The sequence below is a fragment of the Leptomonas pyrrhocoris genome, assembly GCF_001293395.1.
Source record: "Leptomonas pyrrhocoris isolate H10 chromosome Unknown, whole genome shotgun sequence".
Taxonomy (NCBI): Eukaryota; Euglenozoa; class Kinetoplastea; order Trypanosomatida; family Trypanosomatidae; genus Leptomonas; species Leptomonas pyrrhocoris.
The window spans coordinates 1,001,998-1,025,403 of record NW_015438360.1 but is presented as its reverse complement, the minus strand read 5'-3'; the positions used below and the strand labels follow the sequence as shown (position 1 = coordinate 1,025,403).

Below are 23,406 nucleotides of genomic sequence, written 5' to 3'. Positions count from 1 at the left end.
TAAATATTATTGTTGCTCGACAACTAACAGGTTGGTCGCTACTTCAGCATCGTAATCCGACCTCGAAAGCCACTTCACACCTACACCCAAACCTCAAAAAAAAAGGAGAAAATGGTATCCACCATTCACCAACCACTCATCATACCAACATGCATGGTCCAAAAAAAAAAACCGTTGTGCGTCATTGCAACGCGCCTGCGAAAACCCCCCATAACAACAATAATAATAATAAAGGGTGCACGCCTGTTCGCTGCAAAGTTTCATCTTCCTTAAACCCCGATCGGATGGATCACGCCAACATTGTCGCTACGTAGCAAAATTTTGCCGAGGTTGTGGCTCTGCTTCGTGCGCACGTTTGTCTCCGTCGTGTCACCGAGCACCACGTTCATAAATTCGTCGTAGCCTAGCAGGTTGCCCTCCAGTCTTGTCTGAGTGTCGTACACCAGCCAGACGCAGACGCGCTGGTGCTCCTGCATAAACCGGTGCACCACCCCGGTTGGGTTTTCCATCTGACGCGTGTGCGCGCTCATCTCTCTCTCTCTCTCGCTTCGCGTGCTGTGTCTTTTATTCGTGGTTTTTTAGCTTTCCGGGGTAAGTCGCCAGATAAGTAGAAGGCGCAAAGCGGTAATTTGCCAGAATTTGGTTGAAAACGCACGTGTACAGAAAAACGGGTAGGAAGGGGAAGGGGGGCGAAATGAAAAAGAATGCGAGCTGCTTTTGTTAGAAGAGCGGCTTGTAGTCTAGTACTCTTTCTTTTCTTTCCTAGATCGCACACTCGGCAGCCTATTGGCATGCAGGTATTTTCCGTAGTGAGAACACACACACGAAACGCTTCCGCGTGAGAATCGTAGGGCCGCCTTGGTAAAGAGAACCAAGAGGCCATTTTACTGCTTCGCCAACCTTCACTTCGCATCAGCATGGGAAGCACACAAAACCGAATTTGGTGAGATAAATCGATGCGCATTTGGTGCGCCGTTTACCCTTCTGCTTCCGCCTTTTTCCCGGCGTTGTTTTTTTTTTTTCCTTTGTTGTTAATAAATTTTTGTAGACGTTACGAGCTCAAAATGTACCTTGCTTTCTTTTTCCGGTGCTGCTTCGAAGGCGTTCTTCCTTCCCGGCCCACGGCGGTGTTGATAGAACGTCGTCAACGACGAGAGTAGAAAAGAAATAAATAAATAAATAAATAAATAATAATAACACGCACGCACGCACAGACGCCTTAACGAGCAGGAGACGCATCGTAACAACGATGACCAACGAAATCGAAATGCAAAAAGAGAACAAGAGAGATAGATATATATATATTAGGTAGGTGATGGAAAAACACGCAGCAAAAGAATCAGCGGCGCCGCTGATCAAATAAATATAAAAATACACAGAAGGGAAAGGGGTTTTTGTCTGCTTCTTCGTCAAGACTTCGAGAAATAGGCGGCGGACTCGAATCTTAAGCTACAGTACTTATTTAAGCGGACGAGTTCGCAAGCGAAGGGCCATCCACGAACGTTTAAGAGACACCGCAACGAATTACACGCCTTAATGGCAAAGTTTAAAGAAGGCCCGTGAACCAACGCACGCTTTGCTGCTGTTGTACATTGGCACCTCAGCCTGGTTGAGGCGCTATAAGTTGATGTGGAGAACTGGACCACTCTCGCCTACCAGCAAGGTGCTCGGCCCCAGTTGCATATCTGACCCCCCCCCCCCTCCCTCCTCCACCACCACCACCACCACCACCACCTCAACAACGACGTCCCGTCACTCGTAAAACGCAAGGTAGACCTCTGATTCGTGGTCGAGCACATAACTCTCCTCCACTACGTCGATGTCCTCGTCGTCGCAGCGGAACCACACATGCGGGCGGGTCGCGTGACGAACATAGGCGACGTAATGGCCCCCGTGCAGGGAGCCACGATGGGCCACGATGCCCACCAAGTGGCGCACCAACGACGCCATGGGCGCCCGACGCTCACCGAAGGGGTCGAAGTCCTCCCGCGTAATGGCGAGGATTGAGGCGGCCGTGCCGGCGGAGTTTGACCGGCGTGCCGCCGCCCTCGCGCTGATGGAGCCGTCCGTCTTGTCCTTCGATAGTGCGGCCGCACTGATGGGGGTTAAGGAGACGGAGGACAGGGAGCTGCCGTCCATGTTCGACCCGATCACCTCGTCGGTAAAGGCGGCGTCGCCTTTGCCGTTAGGTGACAAGCATCCACGGCCGCCACCGCCGCCGAAGCTGCTGTTTGCTCGCGAATGCACATCCAGCACGCCCAGGCCGTCGTCTACCATTCGCTTCGTGGCCGCCTTGACGTCGTTGTTAGCCGCCACCAGATACGTCGCCACCGACCTGGTGGACGCGGTGGGGAAGCGACGGAGCAGCAGCTCCACCTTGTCGATGTGCTTGTACGCCTCCAGAACCTGCTTGCTCGCGTACGGGGTGAGGTCCAGGGTGAGAGACACTTTTACCGGGCTAAGGTTTTTGATGAAGTCCTGCGCCTCGATGTCGTAGTGGAAGCGCAGGAGATGCACCGCGAGACTGCCGCCGAGGTGTGAGATGGAGGTGTGCACTTCGGCCTCTCTGTACAAGCTGTTCGCGTAGACCCGCTTCGCTCGCTCCTCCGCTGTCAGTTTCTTTCCCTCCACCTTCGCCTTCTTCTCCGCCTCTGCCTGCGCCGCGGCAAGCGCGTTGTGCGCCTCTTGTTCCTTACCCGAAAGCTTCTTGAAGCACTCCTCGCACGCGTAGCGATCTTTGCCGGTCAGCGTAGCGGTGGTGAAGAGGGAGGCGACTCCCTCCTCGATGCTTTTTTCTATAGGAATCGATAGGGACATAAACATCTCGCTGCGCGGCACGCGGTGTTTGCACTGCAGGCACGACACCTCCGACACAAGTGTGCTCTCAAAGCTGACGCGGCGCGCCTCAGCTTTCTGGCCTGGCACTTTGGCCTTATTAAACTCGTCTTCAATGCCGTTCAGCAGCGTAATAAGAAACTCCTGCGCATCCTGCTGCTCGTCCTCGGCAAAGAGCGAATTAATGTGGTTGACTTGCGAGTGCAGCGCACGCACGTAGGCATACACGGCGCCGTTGCGCACATCCTGGTAGGTCTGGTGAGAGACATGTCGCACCAGGTGCACCATGGACGACGTCAGCTTGCCGGGCGACGCACCCGACTCCAGCAGCAGCAGGGGACGTGTGAAGTGGCGACACCGCAGGAGGCACTGCACGACGGAGTTCATGTAGCAGAGGTAGCTCGTGTTGGAGAAGCCGCAGATGGAGGCGCGTGTGATGACGTGGTCTGTCTCTGTGCGTGAGAGCAGCCCTATACCGGTGGCGAGGTGCGTGTTCGCCAGCGTCGGCGAGCTCGCTATCGTGGACGAGGACTTCAGTTGATGCAAGTCCGTCGCACCCGCCTCGGTCGACTTCGCCACTCGCTGCATCTCGCCAGATCGGTACCCGCGCTGCAGCTGCCGTTGCCGCTCCACCTGCTGTGCGCGCTTCTGCGCCGTGTAGACCTCGAACTCCGGCGTCAACTCCAGCCGTACACCGCGCAGGAAAAAGTACGAGAGGAGGGCAGTGAGCTGGCCGAGACGCCGCAGGTGGGCCTGCCGAGACACGTCATTATCGCATGACTTGCCCTGCAGTCGCACCGCCTGCCTATCCGCGCATTTGGCGCAGAACATTAAGTACGACCAATTCTCCGCTGGACTGGAGTAGAAGCTGGGTGGGGAGAGGAGACCGGTGCCGGGGTCGAGGGGGCTCAGCAGCGTCTTCTCCGGCACATCATCTCTCAAGCTGACAAAGCTGGTCGTTTTCTGTTGGAAGAGGGGTGAGCCGTTGTTGTCGAAGAAGCCGCTGCTTCCCAGCGTACTCAACACGCGCGTGTGCCCCGGGCTGGAGGTGGCGCTGTTCCTCCCTCTACTAAAGCTGTGGCCTCCCGCGCCAAAGCTGCTAGTCGAGTGCGCGTTACCACCACCGCCGCACGCCGCGCTGGCATCGCAGATTTCCTCGAAATTGGTGTAAAACGGCATCGGCTTAGTCAAGTCGACGGTGCCGCACTCAATCTCGGGCACCGTGACGGTGGGAAACAAAAGCCCCCACGAAGTCTCCGGCAGTGCGTGCGACGGGTGCGTGCTCACATAGCTGGGCACGCCTATGAAGAACGAATGATAGGGGTAGCCCTTGTCCGGTGCGTCGGGGTCCTCGCTGCCCGTTCCAGGACGATCGCGGCGGCTATAGTGGTGATCGCAGGCGTGGTCGCGGCAGTAACAGCACCCGCAGGTAACGCAAAGGTACAACTCCTTCTCGGTGCGCGGCGTGGTCGGCAGCTCCTCCTCCTCGGCAGATATCAAACGTGTTGAGTGCTCTCGCAGCGGGGTGGACGAGACTGACTTGGACGTCATGGCGCTCAGGTCCGTCTTGGAGGCATTCTTCGAAGGGAGAAATATCTTTTTCAGGGTGCTGCCAAGTCGTGACTTGCTGCTGTTCGCCTTCTTATCGGGGGTTTGCCCGGCGGAGGTGGGGTGTGAGTGGTGCTTCGTACCATTTGCAGTGGATCGAATGCCATCTTGCAGGACGGGGGGACCACAGGTGGTACAGAAGAACAACGCCTCCTGACAATTATCGTGTTTCTTCCCATTAAGCCACTGCTCCGTAAAGACACCTCGAAAGATGTTCAGGTCCACCTCCTCGACGCAGTAACAGGACATCTTCTTCTTCTTGGGCTCCAGCAAGAAAGAAGGCCGAGAGACCGGCTTGCTCGTCGACCCGGTCGTGGTCGGACCGGTGTAGACGATAGGCACGATCGACAGTTTTGCTAATTAAGATGCACGATACTATTTTAATATACAAAAAGAAAAAGAAGAATGGTGAAGGCAGTGAACTACCGACACGCACGTTCGCCCAGCAAAAACAGTAGTAAAAACGACAACGCAGTGCTTTGCCAAAAAGTCCGCGGAGATCAAAAAGCCAAAAAAAAAAAAGAAACAGAACCGATGCGGTTCTCAAAGGCGATTTGGAAACAGAAAAGATAAACGTATATATATATTTATGTATTTATAGATAGATAGAGAGTGGAGGAAAAGACAGCTTCTGTTCTTTTATAATTATGTGTCTTTCGCATCGACCGCAACACTGCAACGTGTATCGAGACCTCTTATCCTCCCCCCCCCCCTTTTCTTTTTGGCAAAGCTGTACAGTCGCTTAATAAGAAAAGATGTGGCAAGGAGTACAGCGCGGTTTTTGTTTGTTGTTGTTGTTCTTTCCTTGCTGCTTCACCACAAAAATCAGCAGACAGCAGAAATGCAGTTGTTTGTCTTCCTTTGGTTGTTTGGTGTTTTCTTATTTCACTTGTCGGCGTTCTACAGCCGTCTTTCTGTGTGAGATGCGCTGTGCAATGCAACCAGCGGATAAAGAGGTGATGAACCTACACCCGCCTACGCTGGCCAGCGAGGCTAACGATTCACAACAGCAAGAATGGCGAAAATGAAAAGGAAAAAAAGAGAAGAGAAGCAACGAGGAAAGAGGAAACCACAGCCAAAAGACAAATGAGAAAAGAGAGGCTTACTGCGGTTGCAATGTTTTTTGTTGTTTTCTTCTCCTTTGCGCGACAGAAAGTTAGTTACAAGTTAGTGAAGTTGAGCTGTGCGCAAAGGAGAATTGCGAGGAGGGAACGGAAAGGGGAAAAGGAAGAGAGACTGAACGCTGTCAACGCACAACGCAGCGCCTGCACAACAACAATCGGTCAGTCGCGGGCACCTAATGAAACAATGTATAGTGTGTGTATGTGAGTATGTGTTTCATCTTTTTTTCTTTCTTTACATTCGCCGAAACAACCACGACACAATCTGCGAGAGGGAAATAAAAACTTTTGTGGCGCCGCGTATTTCATCAAGCACGAGCAGACGGAAAGAAAAGACACAGAAAATGGTAAAGCACAGAAACACGACGATTCGATGCTGCTGAGACGCGAGTAGATGAAAAAAAAAAAGAGTAAAGAGAAACGAGGAAAACACAGAAAGAAAGCTACTAACAATAAAAACCTGGTCACCAGAAATGAGCGCGCCACCGCAACCAAAAGGAGAAATAACGCAACAAAACAGAGTGAAGAAGACGGAAAAAACAAACCCAGGAAAAGGGAAAAAGTGGCGAAGCGCGTTTTGTATGGAAATTTAAAGTGTTGAATAGATGATGGATAGAAACGTGAATGCTATGTGTAGCAGAAACCTATCAATACACTCCACCAAGGAGGAAGTAGAGAAAAACAAAAGCGTGGCGGAAGTATAAATGTGTTTGTGCTTACGTGTGTGTTTGTGTGTGTGTGTGTCTGTGTGACGACGGAAACTTGCTGTATGAGCGGTCCACGTCACGGACTACAATAGGAACGAAGAAGCGATACACACTGCACAAGATGGAGGGTGATGTGAGCACGTCGAGGAGCAACGAGAGAGAGAGAAAAAAAAAATAAAAGACGCGCACGAGACAGGGAAGGAGAGAAGATACTGGGTGAAACTGAGTGCGAGATGAGGAAAGCCAAAGAAAGATGGAAGCTCCACGTTGCAGCAAAACATAACACGTGCCCGCGTGCGAGGTAGCTCACCGCTCGCGGCCAGGTAACACACTTCCCACAAAGGATTCAGCAAAACCCCGGTCACGTTTTCCAGACTCACAGAAAGAGAGAAAGAAGGACGAGTGGCACTGCTTTTTGTTTTCTTCTTTTAATTCGAGTTCTGGCTATCAATGTCTTGGGTACCTTTGTGGGGTCAACCGCCCTCACTTCTTCACTCTTCCTCACCCGGCTCACAACAACACCGCGCGCCACGACAGAGAGAAAGAGAGAAAGAAAAGGCGAACGCGGAAAACAACAAAAAAATGCGTGACAAAATCATTGTTTTTCTTTGTAAATCACTCGCTGCAGCGCAACCCAGCTGCGGAAAGGAAGAAAAACACATGTCCACACACACCATACGTCTCGCTCTTTCTTTGGCGATAGAACGCAGCAGAGGGCGCACGCGCAGCCACGCAAGTCGGAAAGCCGTCGACAACACTGTTTGGTTTTTTGAGCGCACCACTCAGCCTTCTTGGCAGAATCGCATCCAGTGCCTGCAAGCGGTGCAGCGAAGAAAATAAATGCATATATATCATCATCTTCGCTCAGCAGTAAAACTCTAAACCTCGCCAGTACGAGTGCGCCAGCGCAATCGCCTCTATCCCGGTAGGAATGATAGAAAAAATGTAAAAGACGTGCCACAGCCGCGCAACGTGCGCGGTGGCCTGCCAGGACACGATGAGCAAGACGGCCGCCGCGGCATGGCAGGAGCCTTGAAACCAGTTGTCGACGCCAAAGCGCAACGTGCGGCTCGTCACGACGCCCCACGCGTTGAAGAAGAGGCAAAGAAAGCTGGCGGCAAGACACAGGTCCGTTGCCCGGCGAAGGAATAGGTAATCGGCCTCAGCGTAGCCGTGGGCTAGAGAGGCGGTGCGAATCATGTGCTCGCTGCCTCGCGCGGCGCAGAGTAACGCGCTAAAGTGCATCCACCACGTTGCGAGGCGGAACGGCACGAGCAGCAATGCATTTACGTTGCGGCACACTAAGGGGAGGTAGGGTACATTGCAACGGCGATAGGCACGAACCTCGTGCAGGCAAATAGGCATCTGTTGAAAAGGGGAAATAGAAATAAGCAATGATAAATGTTGTGTCAATGTGAGGATGTGCCAATTACAGCGAACACCTCGTGGGTTAAACTGTGGAGGAAGTGCTCTGTGGATGGTCGAAATATAGACACAGATATATATCCGCGTTGGGGGTACTTTTACGTGGAACACGCACACCCAATGTCATCGCGGGCCCCAACTTCTATTTGTAGCATGTAGGTTCCGCAGCGCCACTTCGGACGAAAAGTGACACGCGTTGCTCATTATTTTATCACGAGAAAGAGAACAACGGAAGAAGACAGGCGGTTTCAAAAGAAAAGAGCGATAGTGGAATCGCACGTCCAGACGTACGTGGTCCCATTCAATGCGGTAAATGATCAAAGAACTGCTGCCCTCGCTGCCCTTCAATCAGGAATAGTTCTTTGGTGCACTTACTGGAAGAAGCAGAGAATTTATTTGAAGGGGGTGCAGGAAGAAGAAGAAAAGAGACGCTCGCGTCAGTTCATGTCGATGTGTTGTATTTGCATGCGCTTTTCTTCGTTGGTGTCACTTTCCGTCTTCATCTCATGCTGTGTTCCCGCAAGCACTGGACGGAGCTGCGGTGCACTTCTTATTATCGTGATGGATGCTTCCAAACCTTTTTTTTTTTAGGTGATGAATGAGAGAAAGAAGAGATACACGGGTGTACACAGAGCAAAGTCAGTTGAAAGCGGATTCAACGAAACAAGAAGGGAAAAGAGAAAAAAGTTTTGGGGATTTGTTATGCACACGGTGACGTAAGGCGCGAATACGCACATACCACTGGAAGCAAAAAGACATTGGAAAAAGCTGAATCGTCCAGAAGAAAGGAAAAAGAAGTGCTCGTCAGGCAGCACCGTTTCCTTCGCCGTTGCTTTCGCTTCCTTTGGCGGATTGAGGGGGGGGGGAGAGAAAAAGATACATAAAACCTACAAGAAAGAAAAACACAATAATAAGACTGAAAGGAAAAGAGAAACCAGCGTGCAGTTACCACGATAGTCATTAGCGACAACCCTATGTCACAACACATACGTAGACAAGAAACGTCGTGAAGATGATGAGTAATGAAAAAAGACGTAGCCGGCCAACTATCGGAAGAGGAAAAGGGCCTAAGTCATTAATACATAGCAGCTAAATTCGACTTCAAATTTCAGGGGATGAAGGAAGCGGCTATATTATTGATCAAAGGAAAAAAAAAAGAACACCAAAAAAAAAACCGATGACAGCACTGCTGAAGATCGAAGCCCCAACAAACACCAAAACTTTCTTTTCCCCAATGCCGTTCTGTGCAACGGTGGCTTTTCCATCACTCACCTGCGACGTGAAGTTCACGCCTCCGCATCGCCTCCTCAATAATCGCCCTTTCCTGCGCAGGACGTGCCTTTGCGTCGTCGTCGCGCTGGGCCGCCGCCCGCTCCTCCACCTTCGTTCGCTCCTCCGGAGGGAGGGCGATAAGCCAGTCTACCTTCTGATCCTCCACGGCAGCCGCCACAGCAACGCCGTAGTAGTACCGCGAGTCCATCCACTTTAACGGGTCGTCCGGAGTCGCCGGCCACTTTTTCAGTAGCCTCGAATAAACGTTCAGCCACCAATGCTTGTGCGACCACGGATTCACCCCACAAAAGTACGTTGACTCCGTCCACTTCTTCTTGAGCAGCTCATTCGTTGTTAGCCCCATCATGGTCATGTAGATGTGCCCGAGAAAGAGAGGGAAGAAGAAGAGGCCGATGAAGAAGAAGCAGGCGTAGACGATGATGGGCATGCCGTACACGTGCCGAAGAACCTGCCACAGCGTCCATGACTTGTGATGGTTGATCAGCTCCATCGCTTGAATTAAATTGTACAAGACGCTGTAGCCACCCATGACGTGCAGGGACAGCAGGGTCATGAAGAAGTAGGGGTAGTTGTTGCGGCCGATACAGCAGTTCGTCCATCGGCAGTGGTGGTCCATGCCATCCACACAGTTGTTGCACACCCGGCAGTGGTGCGTGCGGGGACCGCGGGCGATGCGGCAGGTGCGGCAGAAGAGAATGGGAAACTCCAGCGTCGGCACCGCCAGGTCCGACTCGCTCAGCACGGGGTTGTAGGGCACAATGTGGCCCGTGTCCGTCTCGAAGTAGCGCTCCATCGAGTAGACGGCGGTGCGCTTGTGGTTGAAGACGCTGGGCGGGATGTCGCCGTCGACCAACGCCTGATGAATCGCCTCCGTCGTGAACCTCGTCGCGGCGGCTTTGTACTTGTCTTTGCTCTTGCTTGAGGACGCGAGTTCGGGCAGCTCCTGCAGTTTGTTGAGCACGGCCTGCGCGTTCGGTGCGGGCACACGCACAATGAGGATATCGCCGCGGTCCGTCACGTTCTTCAGGCGACGCCGTGGGACAATACCGGGGTTGGTGAAGGAGCACAGCGTCACGAAGAAGGCCGTGACACACGAGAGCACCCACAGCGGGATGATGCCGCCCCAGCCTTTCTTTCCCGCGTAGGCGACGGTGGTGAAGACGGGGTACAGGAAGAGCACGCCGTAGATAAACAGGAGAGACCAGATTTGCGGCCCCGTCACGGCTTGAAGCGGTGCCTTGTGGTCGCAGTTCGGTGCCAGACACTCTCTGTGGCCGACCACCATTGTGGCGAGCATACGCTTTGAAAAGGGCCAGGTGGGTCCGTAGACATCCTTCGCGTCTCCTTCGAGCTCTTGGCCTAATCCGCAGCGCACATGATCGATCTTGGCCACTTGCTCGTAGTACTCCTCCGCAGTCCGCGGCGCAACAATGCTCGTGAGGGAGAAGGCGCCGCCGGCACCGCTACTGTCCAACACGGCGTCGTCGACGACGGATTCTTTCGTCATTCGCGTGCCGCTCTCGCTGTTGCTGCTGCCGTCTCCGCTGCTCTTGGACCCGCTTGGGCTCGTGACGTCGTCGCTCGTGCATTCACGGCGGAGAGGGTTGAGCGCAACCCCTGCTGACGGTCCTTCTGCAGAGGCATCGCTCTCGTGATTCGTGTCACTGGCTGCTGCCACTGGTGTGACGCGCGGCATGGGCTGCCATGACGGCTCGGGTGCTAGAACGGCATGCACATCTTGGTGGTGCGCACGCGCGTGCGGGCCGTTCGCCATCACGCGTTTCCCGCTCGCGGGTTTGCTCTGTGGGTCGCTGCTCGTTCTGTTCTCCACTCTTTCTGTGCCGCGGTCCGATAAGCGGCGGCACACCGCCGGTGCATTTGCCGACGCCGCTGCAACGCCGGGGTGGTCCAGGGCGTGGCTAAGGCTCCCACCGGGCGGGCCTCGTCGTGGAGAGGGGGAAACTGGCGGGGCAGCAGGGGGCGCTGGCCCCACTGGCGCCCGCGAGTGCGTGAGTGACGGCACATCCGAATCAGGCGTGCTAAGCGCCGACTCCTCGTGGAAGTGCGGTGCACTCACCGCAGAGTTGCTAGAAAACGACGCGTTCCACATGTCTCTCTTTAGAACGCTGACTGCAATGATGTATGGGGCACTGTTTTTTTAATTACTCTTGTTGTACGTATGTCCTAGCTGCTGTTCTTGCAGCACAAGGTGAAAGAGAAGAAACACAGACAAATAAAAAAAAGAGAAAAGAATGAACGTTATGGATGGCTCCTGGGCACGTACAACACGAAGGCAAATATGTTACAACCAGCAATGCCCATTCTTTTTTTTTTCCTTTCTTTATTGTTGCAGCAAGAATGAGAAGAGAAAGGGGAAGAGGGTGAAAGAAATCCTTCAGAGAGTCGGGAGCCGCAACGGTGTCTATGAAAAAAAAAAAACCAGAAGCGGAGTCGTCTTCGAGCAGTTACACGATCAGCTGAATCGGAGGCAAAGGGACGCGAGCAGGAGTTCGAAAGGCAGCACGCTCCATCCACTCCGCTACAACGCAACGTAACCTATAACTTGTTGAAGACGCAGCTAAACACAAGTCACCACTGTTTTTATTCCGCTTTCTATTAGTTAATCGTGACGTCAACGGATCAACGAAACACTTACTCCCGTTTTCTACCTCCGCTGATACCGTTTCTCTTCTGTGAACTTCACGAGGGCCATCCTTGCAACTCGCTCGACGCCAACTGCGCAACAGAGAGCCCCAGGGATGCTGCAGCTGTTTTAGCGGAAGAGAAGTGGCGTGCAGGTGAGCCTGTCAGGAGCGCATCTGCGCTGGCACTCAACATGTTGTAGATTGCTTCATGTGAAGAAACACGGCTGCCGAGTCGGTGTCCGTTCGCATTTTCGCTGACGCCTCCGCACTTTTCGGTACCCGAAAAGGAAGCTGCCGAGCAGCCGAGGTGTGTGCCGCACAAGTCACACAGCCTGGACAGCGGAAGAAGGCCTCTGTTCGGAGGAGTTGGCCCCACAATCGAGGAGGCAACAACTGGAGAGGAAAGATGCGCGGGTGGGCTGGGTAAAGGCTGCGCCGGCAAGGGAGCTGCCGCTGATTGTGACACGGACAGAGTCCTCAGCTGTAATCGCAGCGCTGAGGGAGCCGCAGTGGAAGTCGGATGGGGCATCGCTGCCGGTGAGCTGACTTGGGCGTGCTCGTTGAAGCTCGACTCCGACTGCAAAACGCACCTCTGCAGTACGTCCATCCTCTCCTTTAGCGCATCGTACGACAAGCAGCTGGGAAATTTGTCGTTGCACGTCCACTTGTCGAGGTCAGTAGCCGCGTCCTCTCTGTTCGACAGGAGCCGGCGTACTGCCGTCCGTCGTGAGCGGAAAGAGGGAGGGAGGACGCAGTTGTAAAACGTGGACAAGAACGTGCATTCGGCATCCACGTCAGGTGTCCAGGTATCCTGCACCTCGTTCTCACTACGCTGCTCCGCTACCTTTTGCTGCAGTTGCTGCTGCTGCTTCGCTTTCGTACTATTCCGTTTACGCGTGGTCGTGGTGGCTGCGGTGGCACTGGGGATGCCGCTCGTTTCTAAAACGACATCCGACCCCGACTCCCACTCATGCGACAAGAGGCAGGCTCGACACGCGGCGTCTTGACGCGCGTACTCGTTTAATGCCCCTTGCACCGATTGCATGGTGTTTGTCGCGCTCAAGACGTTCGATAGAACCCTATCCACTGCCACCATATCCACGAGGGCGGTGAATGTCACTCCAGTGCCGGTCAACGCTTTCAGCGCGCCACGAAACAGCTCTGTGTACGCACAGAGCACACTCGGCTCTGTCAGCGCACTCACCTCCGCATAGGAAGTCGTCGTGGGTGGCACAGAAAGAAGAGACGCGCATTCTTGTCGTGCCCGAAGTTGCACAATTAAATCTGAGTTAGCGGCGTGCACAGTAGCGAAGCCAGTGAGATGGCTTAATAGGTTGCAAAGGGCAGCCGTGGCGCCTGTGCTGTTGGCGAAGTCATCGCTGTTCTCTCGGTCTCGAGTCGTTGCGTCGCTTCCGTACCCAGCGGCAAGCAACCCCGCGGCGAGCAGTTCCGCGTAGCGCACCTCAACCTCCAGGAACGGCGCGGTGCAATCCTTCCTTAACACGATCAACGGAATGACACGTGCCGTGTCGAGGACAGATTGCGGCCCCGCACCGACGTGGCCAGTTGCCCCGCGCCGACCTGCTGATGTGGCAGACTTGCCAGCTTTGCGGCCAGCTCCGCTCCCGAGATTTAAGAACAGCGTACCGTCTTCATCTTCCCCGCCGTCTTCGTAGCCCACGTCTACGGCGAAAGCTTCGTCGTCATCGCTCTTGCTGTCCTCCACCTCCTCCGCAGAGTCTTCGCCGGTGAACTCATCGACGTCTTCGAAGCGGTCTGAGTCACTGTCGTTACTATCGGTATCGTCTTCGTTGCTGTCTGCGCTGCGCCGCGTACGTCGACGCTTGCGTGCTGTGGCACCTGTTGCTTGTCCACGCTTTGGCCTTCCCTTTCCCGTTCCAGTTGTGACGTCCTCGCTGCCTCTCAACGCGCCTTTCAAAGTTGAGGGCTCGGTAGGGTTTCTCCTCTTCGCTGCTCGTCGTCGTTTCACCGCTCCACCCCTCCTCCCCTCTCGACTTGGCTTCTTCATCTCCTCCTGCATCGCGGTGCCCAGTCCCGTCACGGTCTGCACGTTGAAGCCTTCGAATGCATCAGGACGGCGTGCGACCAAATCCAGTGCGTGCATCACCGAAAGGGCCACGTGGGCGGTGGAGCCGGCAGTCGTGCAGTTTTGCACCGGCAGGTACCAAGAGAACGGGGTGGCTTGATAAAGACGTACCATAGTTTCATTGCTGCCGCCACCGTTGGATGTATCGTCGCGGTGTTCTTCACCATCCAACGCATTCGGAGAGTCCCCGGCCGTGATGGCCTTCTTCTCTTGCAGAACAAACACGAGAAGAACGAAGGGCAGCTCCACGGCTGTAGCCGCGTCGGTACCGGTAATGGCAGCGAGGCCGGTGGCCGAGCAGGGCGACGTCACTTTCCAGTCAAGCTGGATGTGCAAGGCATTGAGCACAGGAGTATGTTGAATGCGCACGCCAATAGTGCCCACGAGTGGAGTCGACGACTCCTTCCCGGACTCGCCGCCGTCACCGGAAGCGGACGCAGGTGCGTCAATACACGTCCGCGAGAGCCGCTTCATGAATCGCGGAACAGCGAAGTCGTTGCACCACGGAAGGTTTTCAGATTCCTCCTGCGACGCGAACGATAATGCCTTCTTCTTTTGAGACGATGCGTACGGCTGCAATGCCCAGCGGCATAGCCTTTGCTGATCTGCAAGAAAGCCCGCCGTGGCCACGCCGCGACGTTGCAACCACTGCAAGTCTTTTGTGCTACGTGACAACCAGGACAGGGCCGTGAACGCCGCTGTGGTATAGCGCTGCTGGAAAGATCTCAGGATCTGTAAAGCGGCTGCCGAAGACTCGCGCTGGTTTTCTGCGGCACCGAAGCCGCTAGGTTGAAGCAGCCGCCCCACAGCAGATGCGGAGGTCAGGATGAACATCTCCTCGGCTACAAATTGCTGCGTGACGTTTGCGCTGGTGTGCGTTACAGCAGCGTCGCTGCACACCCACTGCAACGCGAGCGCTCGCGCAACACACGCAATGCGGATCGCTTCTTCTCTCAAGTCCGCCGCACTCTGCGATGTCGGAGGAAAAGACTCTCTCGTGTGGATAGCTTCAGCTGCGCCTTTTCGGTCCATCTCGTTCGCCGTACGCGCATTGCTATCCGCATTGGATGTCTCCACCGCTTGCCACAGAAAGTACTGTAGAATGGCGGCGGTGACGGCCACACGAGCGCGCAGGGCCGCAGTGGAGTAGCTGCGCTGCGTCCGGTTCCCCATTCGCCTTTTTCCTGTCCGCCCGGCAAAATCGGCAGCGCACGCCGTCTCCTCCGCCAGCAGAACTCCATTCACGCTTCCCGCAGCGCCACCGCGCAGCGAAAGGCTGGCGGGTGCGATGCGCGTCAGCACAATCTGCGGGGGCTTCGCCTCGTCACAAGCGGAGCGTGCGAGCGGAGCTTCAGCAAGAGAAATCGTCGCGGCTTTCATCGCTTTCCACCACCGGCCTTTTACTTTCTGAAAGTAAGCGTATATTGCATCCATCAAATACACGTCACTTCGCAAGCACACACACAGCGCATCTCCTCTCACCTCGAAGTCAGAAGCCTCAAGGGCAGACGAAGGTGCAGGAGGAAATGAAGGGCGGAGAACGATGCAGTCGGCCGTTGTTTGGGAGGCCGTCCACGTCAAACCCGCAGCGATTGTCGAGGGCCACTGCACGCAGGTCGCACGCCGCGGCGAGACTCCGCTTTCCCTTTCGTGAAAAGACGTTACCGCAAGCGTCGCTCCGTCAGCATCGTGCGACACCCGCGGAGGTGCAAAGATGCATGAAAGCTGCGAGAGCCACGAGGGGGTAAAATGAAGGCAAGGCAGGGCAGACCAAGCAGGGCAAGAATCCCCGGAAAGAGAGAAGGCCGCCGAACGGTTCTCATCGTCGAACAGCTCTTTCTTAACTGACGTGTGTAGTGCCTGCGCAGACGGCGACGATGTGCTGCAGCCCACCCTCTGTGCACTCACATCAGCGGACACGGCGGACACCCACACATCTAAAAGCGGCCCCGCTAGCAGCGGTGACCCTTCGGCACATTTGCATTCACTGCCGTCTTCTTTGTCCGCATCCAAACCATTGCCTGCGGGTTCAAATATCGATGCGACCAGAGGGCAAATCCAGCACGTGTGAAGCGAAGCGTCGCCGGTAATGAACGCGTAGCCGCTGTCGCGACAGCTGAGAAGCTGTGAGGCGGTTGAGGAACACGCAGGGGTCCCTGTGAACCACCCACACGTCGCCACGCTGGCACGTGACCGCAACGCATGTGAATGCGTCTGCGCTGCATCTCGCTGCTCGTCACGTTTGCTGACACGCATCTTTGAGGACCCGCGAACACACGATGTGGTCTTGTGCACCGCTGCGGCATCGTTGAAGCTTAAGTGCACCGCAATGAGACGGCGACGCAGCTGTGGACCATGCACTTGGACATCACCGTCGCTATCAACCAGTGCAGCAGCGTTCGCGACACTGTGAGAGGAAGGGTCGTAGGTGAAGGAGAAAATGTAAGGAGTCCACGATTCCTCTTCCTCCCGTGGCGAAGCTGCGGTTCTCGTCTCCTCGTTTTTCGCAGCTTCATCTGTTAGGGGTGACGCCGCTGCCCCAAGAAGAACCGGAGCCGGAGCCTCCACAAAAAGAGAGTCAGTGGTGGAAGGTGGTAGTGGTGGTGCTTCGGTTGGCGGAACTGACGCTTGCGCCGCCTGCGGAGGCTTCGCAGCGGCGTTAATGTTCAGCACTCGTCGTCGTTGCATCGTGCTGGCGATCGGCACCGACGGCGACTGTGACGACGACGCAGTGTCTGCACACGAAACTTCAGTCGCAGGCGTCGGCACCGCTTCCTCCTTGGCACTCCCAGGCCGCAGAAGCAGCAGACGACGTTGAGGAGGAGCGGCCACTGCAGCGGGGGTAACTTCGGCGGTTGGAACCGACGAAGGACGGGGTGGGGACGGCGCTGCTTCTTGACCAGGAAGATGCTTCGGTTGAGCGTCGATAAGAGCTTTCTGCTTCGTCTCTTCCTCTCCCTTGACCATCTCCTCCTCTCCCCCCTCACTCGGTGCAGCCACCTCCTGCACGTCAGTGGAAGAAGCAGACAGGGAGTCAAATTGCAGCACCAGCTGATCCCTGTCGCCCGCCGCTTCTCGCTCCCCCTCCTCACCTTCTTCCTCGTTGCTGCCGGCACCCACAGAAGAAGGAATCGTGGAAAGAAGGGTAGAGAAAAGCGCCTGCGGGGTCTCTGCTGGTCCGCGTGCTCCTGGAAAAGAGTCCAACTTGCCCGCCGTTTGCTCCATGGCGTCGCTTGAGGACGGATGCGAAGACGCTAGGGGGTGAGTATTACGCAGACGTGTGTGCTTGATGGGATGCGGCGAAGGACGCCACGAAAAGTCGTGCAGCACTGTGAGCACGCGCCGCTGGTCAACTACCCCGCTTCGGTGTAAAGAGTTTATGGGTGAGGAAGTGCACTCTGCCTCGCTCTCCGCTGTCGCACACGCTGGTGGCGAAGGCGCGAGATGGGGCCCTTCCGCAACCTCCTCCACAGCCTCCTCGAGGGAAACTTCGTGGAGTTGGTGGAAGCGAGAAACGTAGAGCAGCACCTGTAGCTGCGCCGCCGCGCACTCCGCTTCTGGGGAGCCGCCTGCCTCCCCATGGCGATAACCCAGCAACTCGGCGTTTAGACGGAGCGATGCATCCGTCGCCCACGCCGCGGTGAGAGGAGAGAAGCGAAACCGAACGGCGCACTCGGCACGCATCGATGGCACCACATTCACCTTTGTGCTCTAAAAAGAAGAGAACAACAAGAGGAGGGGAAGAAGAACGGGAGAATGTGCTGATGTGTACTGTTTCTTTCTTCTTTCTTTTTTTCTTGGAAGTGTGGTTCGCACCACTAACGCGCATGTGGTGCTGAGACTGCAGCAGCTTGGGTTCGCGTAATGGTTGCAGTTGTGACAGAGAAGAGTTCCGTGTTGAGGAAAGAAGAAAAAAAAGACGTTTCGATCGGTGGTCGTTTGAGGATTCCTTGGCGTACGCTAGTCCATCTAGTCCACAACCCTTTTCTCTTCCGCATTTCCCAATTTGTCCAGCAGCAGCACGATGTACTAGCTGCGTATCTCTAAAAGAAAAAGGAAAAGGCAAAAAAAAAGGGCGAGGGCGTTTCGTTGATGAGACGGCTTCTCAAAGTGTTTCGTTTCCTTCTTTCCTTTTGGCTTACATTCTACATATATACGCCGTTTCGTGCAGGTGCCCGATTATTTTGCTGTTCCTTCCTCCTTCTGTTAATCACCACCACACTTGTCAGCTTACGATGACAGCTAAAATATTCATTACTCGTATTACGTCCCCAATCCACCGGTGGGAACCGATTAAGTACGTAAAAAAGAAAACCAACGAGAGACACGCTCAGCCGTCGTTCTGTACTCCGGAGTCCGCGGAACGGCACCAAATTCAAAAGTGAATGCACCGCACTCAGCTTGGTCGACCTGCACCGCATCGGGCGGTGCGACGGACCTGGCCTACGAAATGCCTTGCCTCAGTGCCTTGTAGGCCACCTGCACTCGCTTCATAAACTGCTCCAGCAACGCCTCAGGCGACACCGCACCGTTGGCCTCCATCGCTGCCGCCGCAGCCCGCGAAGACGACGGCGTGGCCGCGTTCGCCGACAACGTGGACGTGGGACGGTCAGCGTTCCGCGATAGCAGCCGAGCCGCTGCATCCGCCGTATTCGCCGAGCTGCTGTGTTGTCTGGTCTCTGTTGTGTCAAAGGCGGTGCCGACAGCCACCACATCATAAAAGTGAGGCAGCCACCGCCTTGACGCGTTCTCGTCTACAAAATAGAGAGCCATAAACTTCTCCAGTAGCCGGCGCAGCGCGCTCGTGTCCACCTGCAGATCGTGCGCGCTGCGGCCGTCACCGCCAAAGAAGAGCTGCGTAAGCCTCCCCGCTGGCAATTGAAAGATGAGCCGCAGGAGAAGCACACGCGTGAAGAGGCCGATGGTTTTGTTTGTGTTCTCTAAATCCAGCCCACGCAGGATGCCCAGGTGGAACACCCCGTCTTGCATGAAGTCAGCCAGGCAGCACGAGAAGTTCAGGTAGCCGACGATGTCCGTGTCCTCAATTCGGATTGCCTTGAAGCGGTCCCAAATAGCAAACTGCAGCGTCTTCACGCATGCCGGCTTCGCGCTGCAGAACCGCATCAGCACCTGCGCGTAGTAAGGATTGTACTTCTTTTCTTGATATACACACTGCAGCAAGACAGAGCAGACATCGTGTAAGCGCGTGTAGCCCGGGTCGCGGTACATCAGCATCGTGAAGCACTCCAAATCGTCGGTGGCGTTGGCGATGCACTTGAAAATCTCCCGCTTGTGCTCCGTGTTGAGGCGCTGCCCGCTGATCGCCTTTTCCTCGGTCCGCATGCGTGCAATGCGCTCACGTTTCAGCTCGTACTCGTCCAACTCCTCCTCGCTCCCGTCGCTCTCAGAAGAGCTGACAGAGGCGGCGGAGCGCCCATCGGAGCTGGCTTCATCACCATCCATATCCGCATCATCATCAAGGTCCGCACCATTGTTGTGGTAGACATCATGCTCACTTTCAGCTTTGCGAGCGCGCTGGGACCGCTTTGCGCCGCCATTATCGTCTTCAGCCGCTGCGGATTCCATCACGCCCGGTACGTACCACCGCGGCGGCTTCTCCGGCGCCGTCACCTGACCCCACGTGAGACCGGTCAAAATGTTCGTCGAGAGCACCAGCCGCTTCATCGTGCGCCGCTGCGTGGCGGACGCCTTCGCCTGCCCGGGCAGCAAGGCGCACAAGTCCTCCAACATCGCTTCGATCGGGGCGGCGTCCTCGGTGGCGGTGCGGCGTGACGTGCGGGTCCGGCCGGCCGCGATGTCGCCCATCACCTCCACCAGCGCCGAGAAGCGCGCAGTACCGGTGAGGCTGCGCATCTGCGCCGACGCCGCACGTGCCTCCCGCAACGCAGCTTCCAACTCGGAAGGGCTCTCCTTCAACAGCTTCTCACCGCACGCGCGCATGAGCGCCAACCCGCACGCCGCTGCGCACACCGCCTGCGACGCGGCCGCCGCGCCGGCCCTTTCTTCCAGGAAGACGCGTGTGCCCTGTCGAAGCAGCATGCGCAGGAGGGACATCACGAACACCAAGTCAACGCCGTATAAGAGGTAGAGCTGGGCGAGAACCATGAGCATGTTGCACGCCGCGGCCTCCTCGCCCGCCGCGAGCTGGCTCTGCAGGGAGAAGCTTACTCTTTCCACAAGCTCCGCGCCGACTTGATTGCCATGGAGAAGCTGCATGCCACGCAGAAGGCCGGCAAAAGGCAGCGTTCCCGTTGTGTTCATCGGGCCCGTTTCCAGCCGGCAGAGCCGCTCAATTTGCTGTGAGAGGCTTTTCACGACGGCTGCGCGAGACACGCCTGCGGTGGACATGAAGGCGCTCAAGTCATGTGTGAGGTCTGCCACGTTGGTCATCGTCAGCTTGTTCACCAGCCGCCGCACCTTCTCTGTGACCTGCAGAGGCACCGCGGTGGAATCGGACGGCGGGGCCGGCGCGGTGACGAGGAGGGAAGAGGACGACGACAGCGGGCGTGGAGAAGCCGATGCAGCTTTTACCGCCGCCACGCTCATTTTACCGTTCTCCAATTCGCCTTTCTTGCTCAAGCCCTTCGACTTGAAGTCAGCCGGGGCATTTGCACCGTCGATACGCGCCACCTTGGCCCCTCGCGTCGTTTTGGCTTTGCCCGCCTCCGCCGGCATTTCGAGTTTCTGCGTCTTCTTCTTGGCCGCCCGCTCGGACTTCGCCGCGGAACGCTCGGCGCGCTGCCGCTTGCGCTGCGCCGCCGCCTGCGCCGTCGCCCTCCGCTCCTGCGCCTGCTGACGCGCATGCCGGCGCTCCTCGGCGAGTTGCTCGTGCATTTGAATCCGGGACTGCTTTTGCTGCTGCCGCTCCCGCCGTCGGCGCTCCTTGCGGTCACGCTGGCGATCCACCACGACATCGGCGTCGAGGGAGACGCCAGAGGCGTTGTCGTAGCGGGCGGTGTAGGAGCTGTCGTGGGCACGGCTGAAGCCGTCAGGGGAGGAGGGTTTGAAGAAGCGACCGCCACGGCCAAACTGCTCCCTGTTTATCGATCTGTACTCCTCCATGGTCGATGAGTGAGATGGGTTGAGTTAGTTCCAAAAACGACTTTTGTGAAGAAACAGCCAACTCTCAGGCGCTAAACAAAAGCAGCCACTTCGTGTTTCTGCTTCATGTTTCGCGTTTGCCGATAGATGTGGCGTTTCGAGTAGGTGAACGTGTAAAATAATGGAAACGAAAACAGCAGAGAGAAAGAGAGAGACGTCGAGTGTAAAGGGAGAACAGAGTAGAAGTAGTGTGAATCATTAGCGGAGACGTGCGCACAACACGTTTCCGTGCAACTCCTTATGCGTAGCAGCGTTCTGTATTCGCCGCACTTGGAAAACTGACTTGAAAGAACTTTCTTTCGTTTCTGCCTACAACGCGCTTGAGGCGCTTTTAGATTATTCTTACTTTCGGGGTTTTTCCTTGTACTTTGAGCAGGACACTGCGAAAGAAACCTTTCCAAACATACAACATCACGATACCACACCGTGTACGGCGACCAAACAGCCGCGTTACACAGTTGTAAGCGGGTCACCAAGTTGGTGTGTGTGTGTGTGTGGTTGTGGGTGTACAACGCCTCCAGGTGGGAAGTCGTCAGCTTCTCAACACCAGCTCAGTTTTCTTTCTCACGACGCTGAATCCAAAGGTGTCGCACGCTCCAGCCAAACCACACCAAAGACAGCAGCGTGCAGATGGACCAGAAAGACACGACCTTCCCTACCTCCGCCAGCAGACACAGACCAATGAAAAAGCAGCCGCGCGCGCGACGCCTGTCCGGTGCAAGCAGCATCGTTGCGGTGTCCTCCGCAAGAGGGCGGGAGGTGGCATCGACGAGCCAGTCCACCACATCTCCGGTGGAGCGCGCCGTGCACACAAAGCGGCCACCCGTGAGTCGATACAGTAGCGTAGCAACCATCAACGCAGTGATGCAGATCGCGGCGAAGGAAGAAAAGCTCGAGAAGAGCAACGGCGACGGCGAGGCGGAGGCGCGGGTGCCAAAGGCGAGAGCCCCGCAGACGGTGGTGGAGGCAAGCGAGACAACGAGCGTGTGAACAGGGAAAAAACCGCCGAGGAGGTTGGCCACGGTGAGCTGCAGCAGATGCGTGTCGAAAAGCACGACATGTTCGCGAAGCGACACAGACGTCATGCTCAACAAATATGAATGGTGAGGAGTGGAAGGGGGAAAGAGGAGCGACTGCCGGTCAATTTCGTTCCGCTAGTCTGCGGTGACAATAAAACAGGCCTTTCTCTACTCGGGTCCGTACGCAAAGAGGGAATAGAAAGGTAAACCAGAAAGAGAGAAAGTGACAAAGCAAGACATCGTCCAAAGCATGTTTTGAAAAGATTCGTTTCAAGCTGCCTTGACAGCTTCATCAAGAAGGATGCGCTACAAAAGAAACCGAAAGCTCCTAATGCAGTATCGAACCCGTAATGACAAAAGCAATGTGGGCTTGACGTACGCAACAACAAGTCTCGGGCTTTACGAGTTATTGCTTTTACTTCAGCTTCAAACGCGAGACGCTACGACGCTTCTCAGGCACGCACGCCTCCGCCGTCGGGCAACTCCAAAAAAAAAAGAACTCATCCGGTCAAATAAAAGGCAATTACTGTGAAAAGGAGATTGGGAAGGAAGTCTCTTCTCCAACTTCTGCTTGCATGCAACACTCACTTCCCGGCAATATCGCGCCGCATGCTGCCAACCATGCTGTTATAGCGGCCCACCTCCGCCAGCTCCTGCCGCTTTGCATCCAGCATTCGCCCGCCTTCCTCTTTCAGGTAGCGCTCGTAATTGGGGAACATGGGAGCGAGGCGCTTGTACTGCGCGTAGTTCGCCCAGCTAATAAACACGGCATATACGCCGCCGTACCACACAAAGGGGTGGCTGCGGCAGCTAGCCGTCACGCTGAAAGTGCGGAGCCTTCGCACAAAGTGAAGGAGAGAGTGCGTCATTGTAAATGAAAGGGGGGAGAAGAAGAGGGTACGATCCACCGTAAAATGGGATGTATTTGCGGGCTGATTGTTGTTTCCTTTGGGGAAGATTCCGTGCTTCAGTGAGTACTTATAAATGAAAAAAAAATAAGCAGGAGAAAGAGGAACGTAGATGAGGTTTCAAAATTGGAAAGATTCGCCGAGCGCTGCACCTAGCACAAAAACATCAAATCCTGCGCACCATCGCTACACGTCATCCATCGCCAACACGGCATGCAGTTAAAGAAAGCTGCAGCGAACGGCGACGAAGGGTATTTGCACATTCTGCTGTACATCAAAAAGGTTTCTCCTCGTCACTCAAAACAACAACAAAAATAAAGATTGTGCGAGATCAGAGAGCCCAGAATGATACGTCAGCCAGCCACTCACTCGCGCGGAGGAGCAACATGCGAAGCAAAACTGCTTATTTCATGGAAGCACGACAGCGTCTTCTATTCTTCCTGCCTTCCCAGAAAGGGCCTCCGTTCCGGTGCAGTTTATTGTGGTAGGAAAGATAAATGAGGCATCGAGTTCGTTGAGGCAGTTCAAACGTGCTTTGAGAGCTGCAGTGCTTCGAGTTCTTTTTTTCTTCGTTCTTTCTATGTGGGGTTTTTTATTTAGTTACACTCGAAACGCT

General features: G+C 55.4%; 8 protein-coding genes across 14 annotated transcripts; all 8 read right to left on the bottom strand.

Annotated features, from left to right (window-relative positions):
- Positions 1 to 269: 269 nt before the first annotated feature.
- On the bottom strand, positions 270 to 584 carry ABB37_02836 (putative small nuclear ribonucleoprotein polypeptide e; the record flags this gene model as incomplete). Its single annotated transcript, XM_015799976.1, has 1 exon — positions 270 to 584. Exon 1 carries the CDS (start codon positions 528 to 530, stop codon positions 270 to 272), a length of 261 nt encoding a protein of 86 aa, XP_015661578.1. The 5' UTR covers positions 531 to 584.
- Positions 585 to 1,752: 1,168 nt separating this feature from the next.
- Positions 1,753 to 6,385, bottom strand: ABB37_02835 (putative ubiquitin hydrolase putativecysteine peptidase Clan CA family C19; the record flags this gene model as incomplete). 2 transcript variants are annotated; one of them, XM_015799974.1, is made up of 1 exon in its annotated part: positions 1,753 to 6,385. In XM_015799974.1, the coding sequence occupies exon 1, from the start codon at positions 4,690 to 4,692 to the stop codon at positions 1,753 to 1,755; it is 2,940 nt and encodes a 979-aa protein (XP_015661576.1). In that variant the 5' UTR covers positions 4,693 to 6,385. The 2 variants fall into 2 exon arrangements, with proteins under 2 accessions (XP_015661576.1, XP_015661577.1); XM_015799975.1 differs by having other exon boundaries at positions 1,753 to 4,922.
- A 750-nt stretch (positions 6,386 to 7,135) lies between these two features.
- Positions 7,136 to 7,871, bottom strand: ABB37_02834 (hypothetical protein; the record flags this gene model as incomplete). The annotated part of the gene is made up of 1 exon (XM_015799973.1): positions 7,136 to 7,871. Exon 1 carries the CDS (start codon positions 7,634 to 7,636, stop codon positions 7,136 to 7,138), a length of 501 nt encoding a protein of 166 aa, XP_015661575.1. The 5' UTR covers positions 7,637 to 7,871.
- A 1,089-nt stretch (positions 7,872 to 8,960) lies between these two features.
- Positions 8,961 to 11,330, bottom strand: ABB37_02833 (hypothetical protein; the record flags this gene model as incomplete). Its single annotated transcript, XM_015799972.1, has 1 exon — positions 8,961 to 11,330. Exon 1 carries the CDS (start codon positions 11,097 to 11,099, stop codon positions 8,961 to 8,963), a length of 2,139 nt encoding a protein of 712 aa, XP_015661574.1. The 5' UTR covers positions 11,100 to 11,330.
- Positions 11,331 to 11,689: 359 nt separating this feature from the next.
- On the bottom strand, positions 11,690 to 17,425 carry ABB37_02832 (hypothetical protein; the record flags this gene model as incomplete). The annotated part of the gene is made up of 1 exon (XM_015799971.1): positions 11,690 to 17,425. The coding sequence occupies one exon, from the start codon at positions 17,423 to 17,425 to the stop codon at positions 11,690 to 11,692; it is 5,736 nt and encodes a 1,911-aa protein (XP_015661573.1).
- A 759-nt stretch (positions 17,426 to 18,184) lies between these two features.
- Positions 18,185 to 20,945, bottom strand: ABB37_02831 (hypothetical protein; the record flags this gene model as incomplete). 3 transcript variants are annotated; one of them, XM_015799968.1, is made up of 1 exon in its annotated part: positions 18,185 to 20,945. In XM_015799968.1, exon 1 carries the CDS (start codon positions 20,822 to 20,824, stop codon positions 18,185 to 18,187), a length of 2,640 nt encoding a protein of 879 aa, XP_015661570.1. In that variant the 5' UTR covers positions 20,825 to 20,945. The 3 variants fall into 3 exon arrangements, with proteins under 3 accessions (XP_015661570.1, XP_015661571.1, XP_015661572.1); XM_015799969.1 differs by having other exon boundaries at positions 18,185 to 20,927; XM_015799970.1 differs by having other exon boundaries at positions 18,185 to 20,924.
- Positions 20,946 to 21,414: 469 nt separating this feature from the next.
- ABB37_02830 (hypothetical protein) lies at positions 21,415 to 22,055 on the bottom strand (the record flags this gene model as incomplete). Of its 3 annotated transcripts, none has more annotated exons than XM_015799965.1 (1): positions 21,415 to 22,055. In XM_015799965.1, exon 1 carries the CDS (start codon positions 21,946 to 21,948, stop codon positions 21,415 to 21,417), a length of 534 nt encoding a protein of 177 aa, XP_015661567.1. In that variant the 5' UTR covers positions 21,949 to 22,055. The 3 variants fall into 3 exon arrangements, with proteins under 3 accessions (XP_015661567.1, XP_015661568.1, XP_015661569.1); XM_015799966.1 differs by having other exon boundaries at positions 21,415 to 22,052; XM_015799967.1 differs by having other exon boundaries at positions 21,415 to 22,046.
- A 411-nt stretch (positions 22,056 to 22,466) lies between these two features.
- Positions 22,467 to 23,056, bottom strand: ABB37_02829 (putative mitochondrial hypothetical protein; the record flags this gene model as incomplete). Of its 2 annotated transcripts, none has more annotated exons than XM_015799963.1 (1): positions 22,467 to 23,056. In XM_015799963.1, exon 1 carries the CDS (start codon positions 22,749 to 22,751, stop codon positions 22,467 to 22,469), a length of 285 nt encoding a protein of 94 aa, XP_015661565.1. In that variant the 5' UTR covers positions 22,752 to 23,056. The 2 variants fall into 2 exon arrangements, with proteins under 2 accessions (XP_015661565.1, XP_015661566.1); XM_015799964.1 differs by having other exon boundaries at positions 22,467 to 22,861.
- Between the last annotated feature and the right edge of the window lie 350 nt (positions 23,057 to 23,406).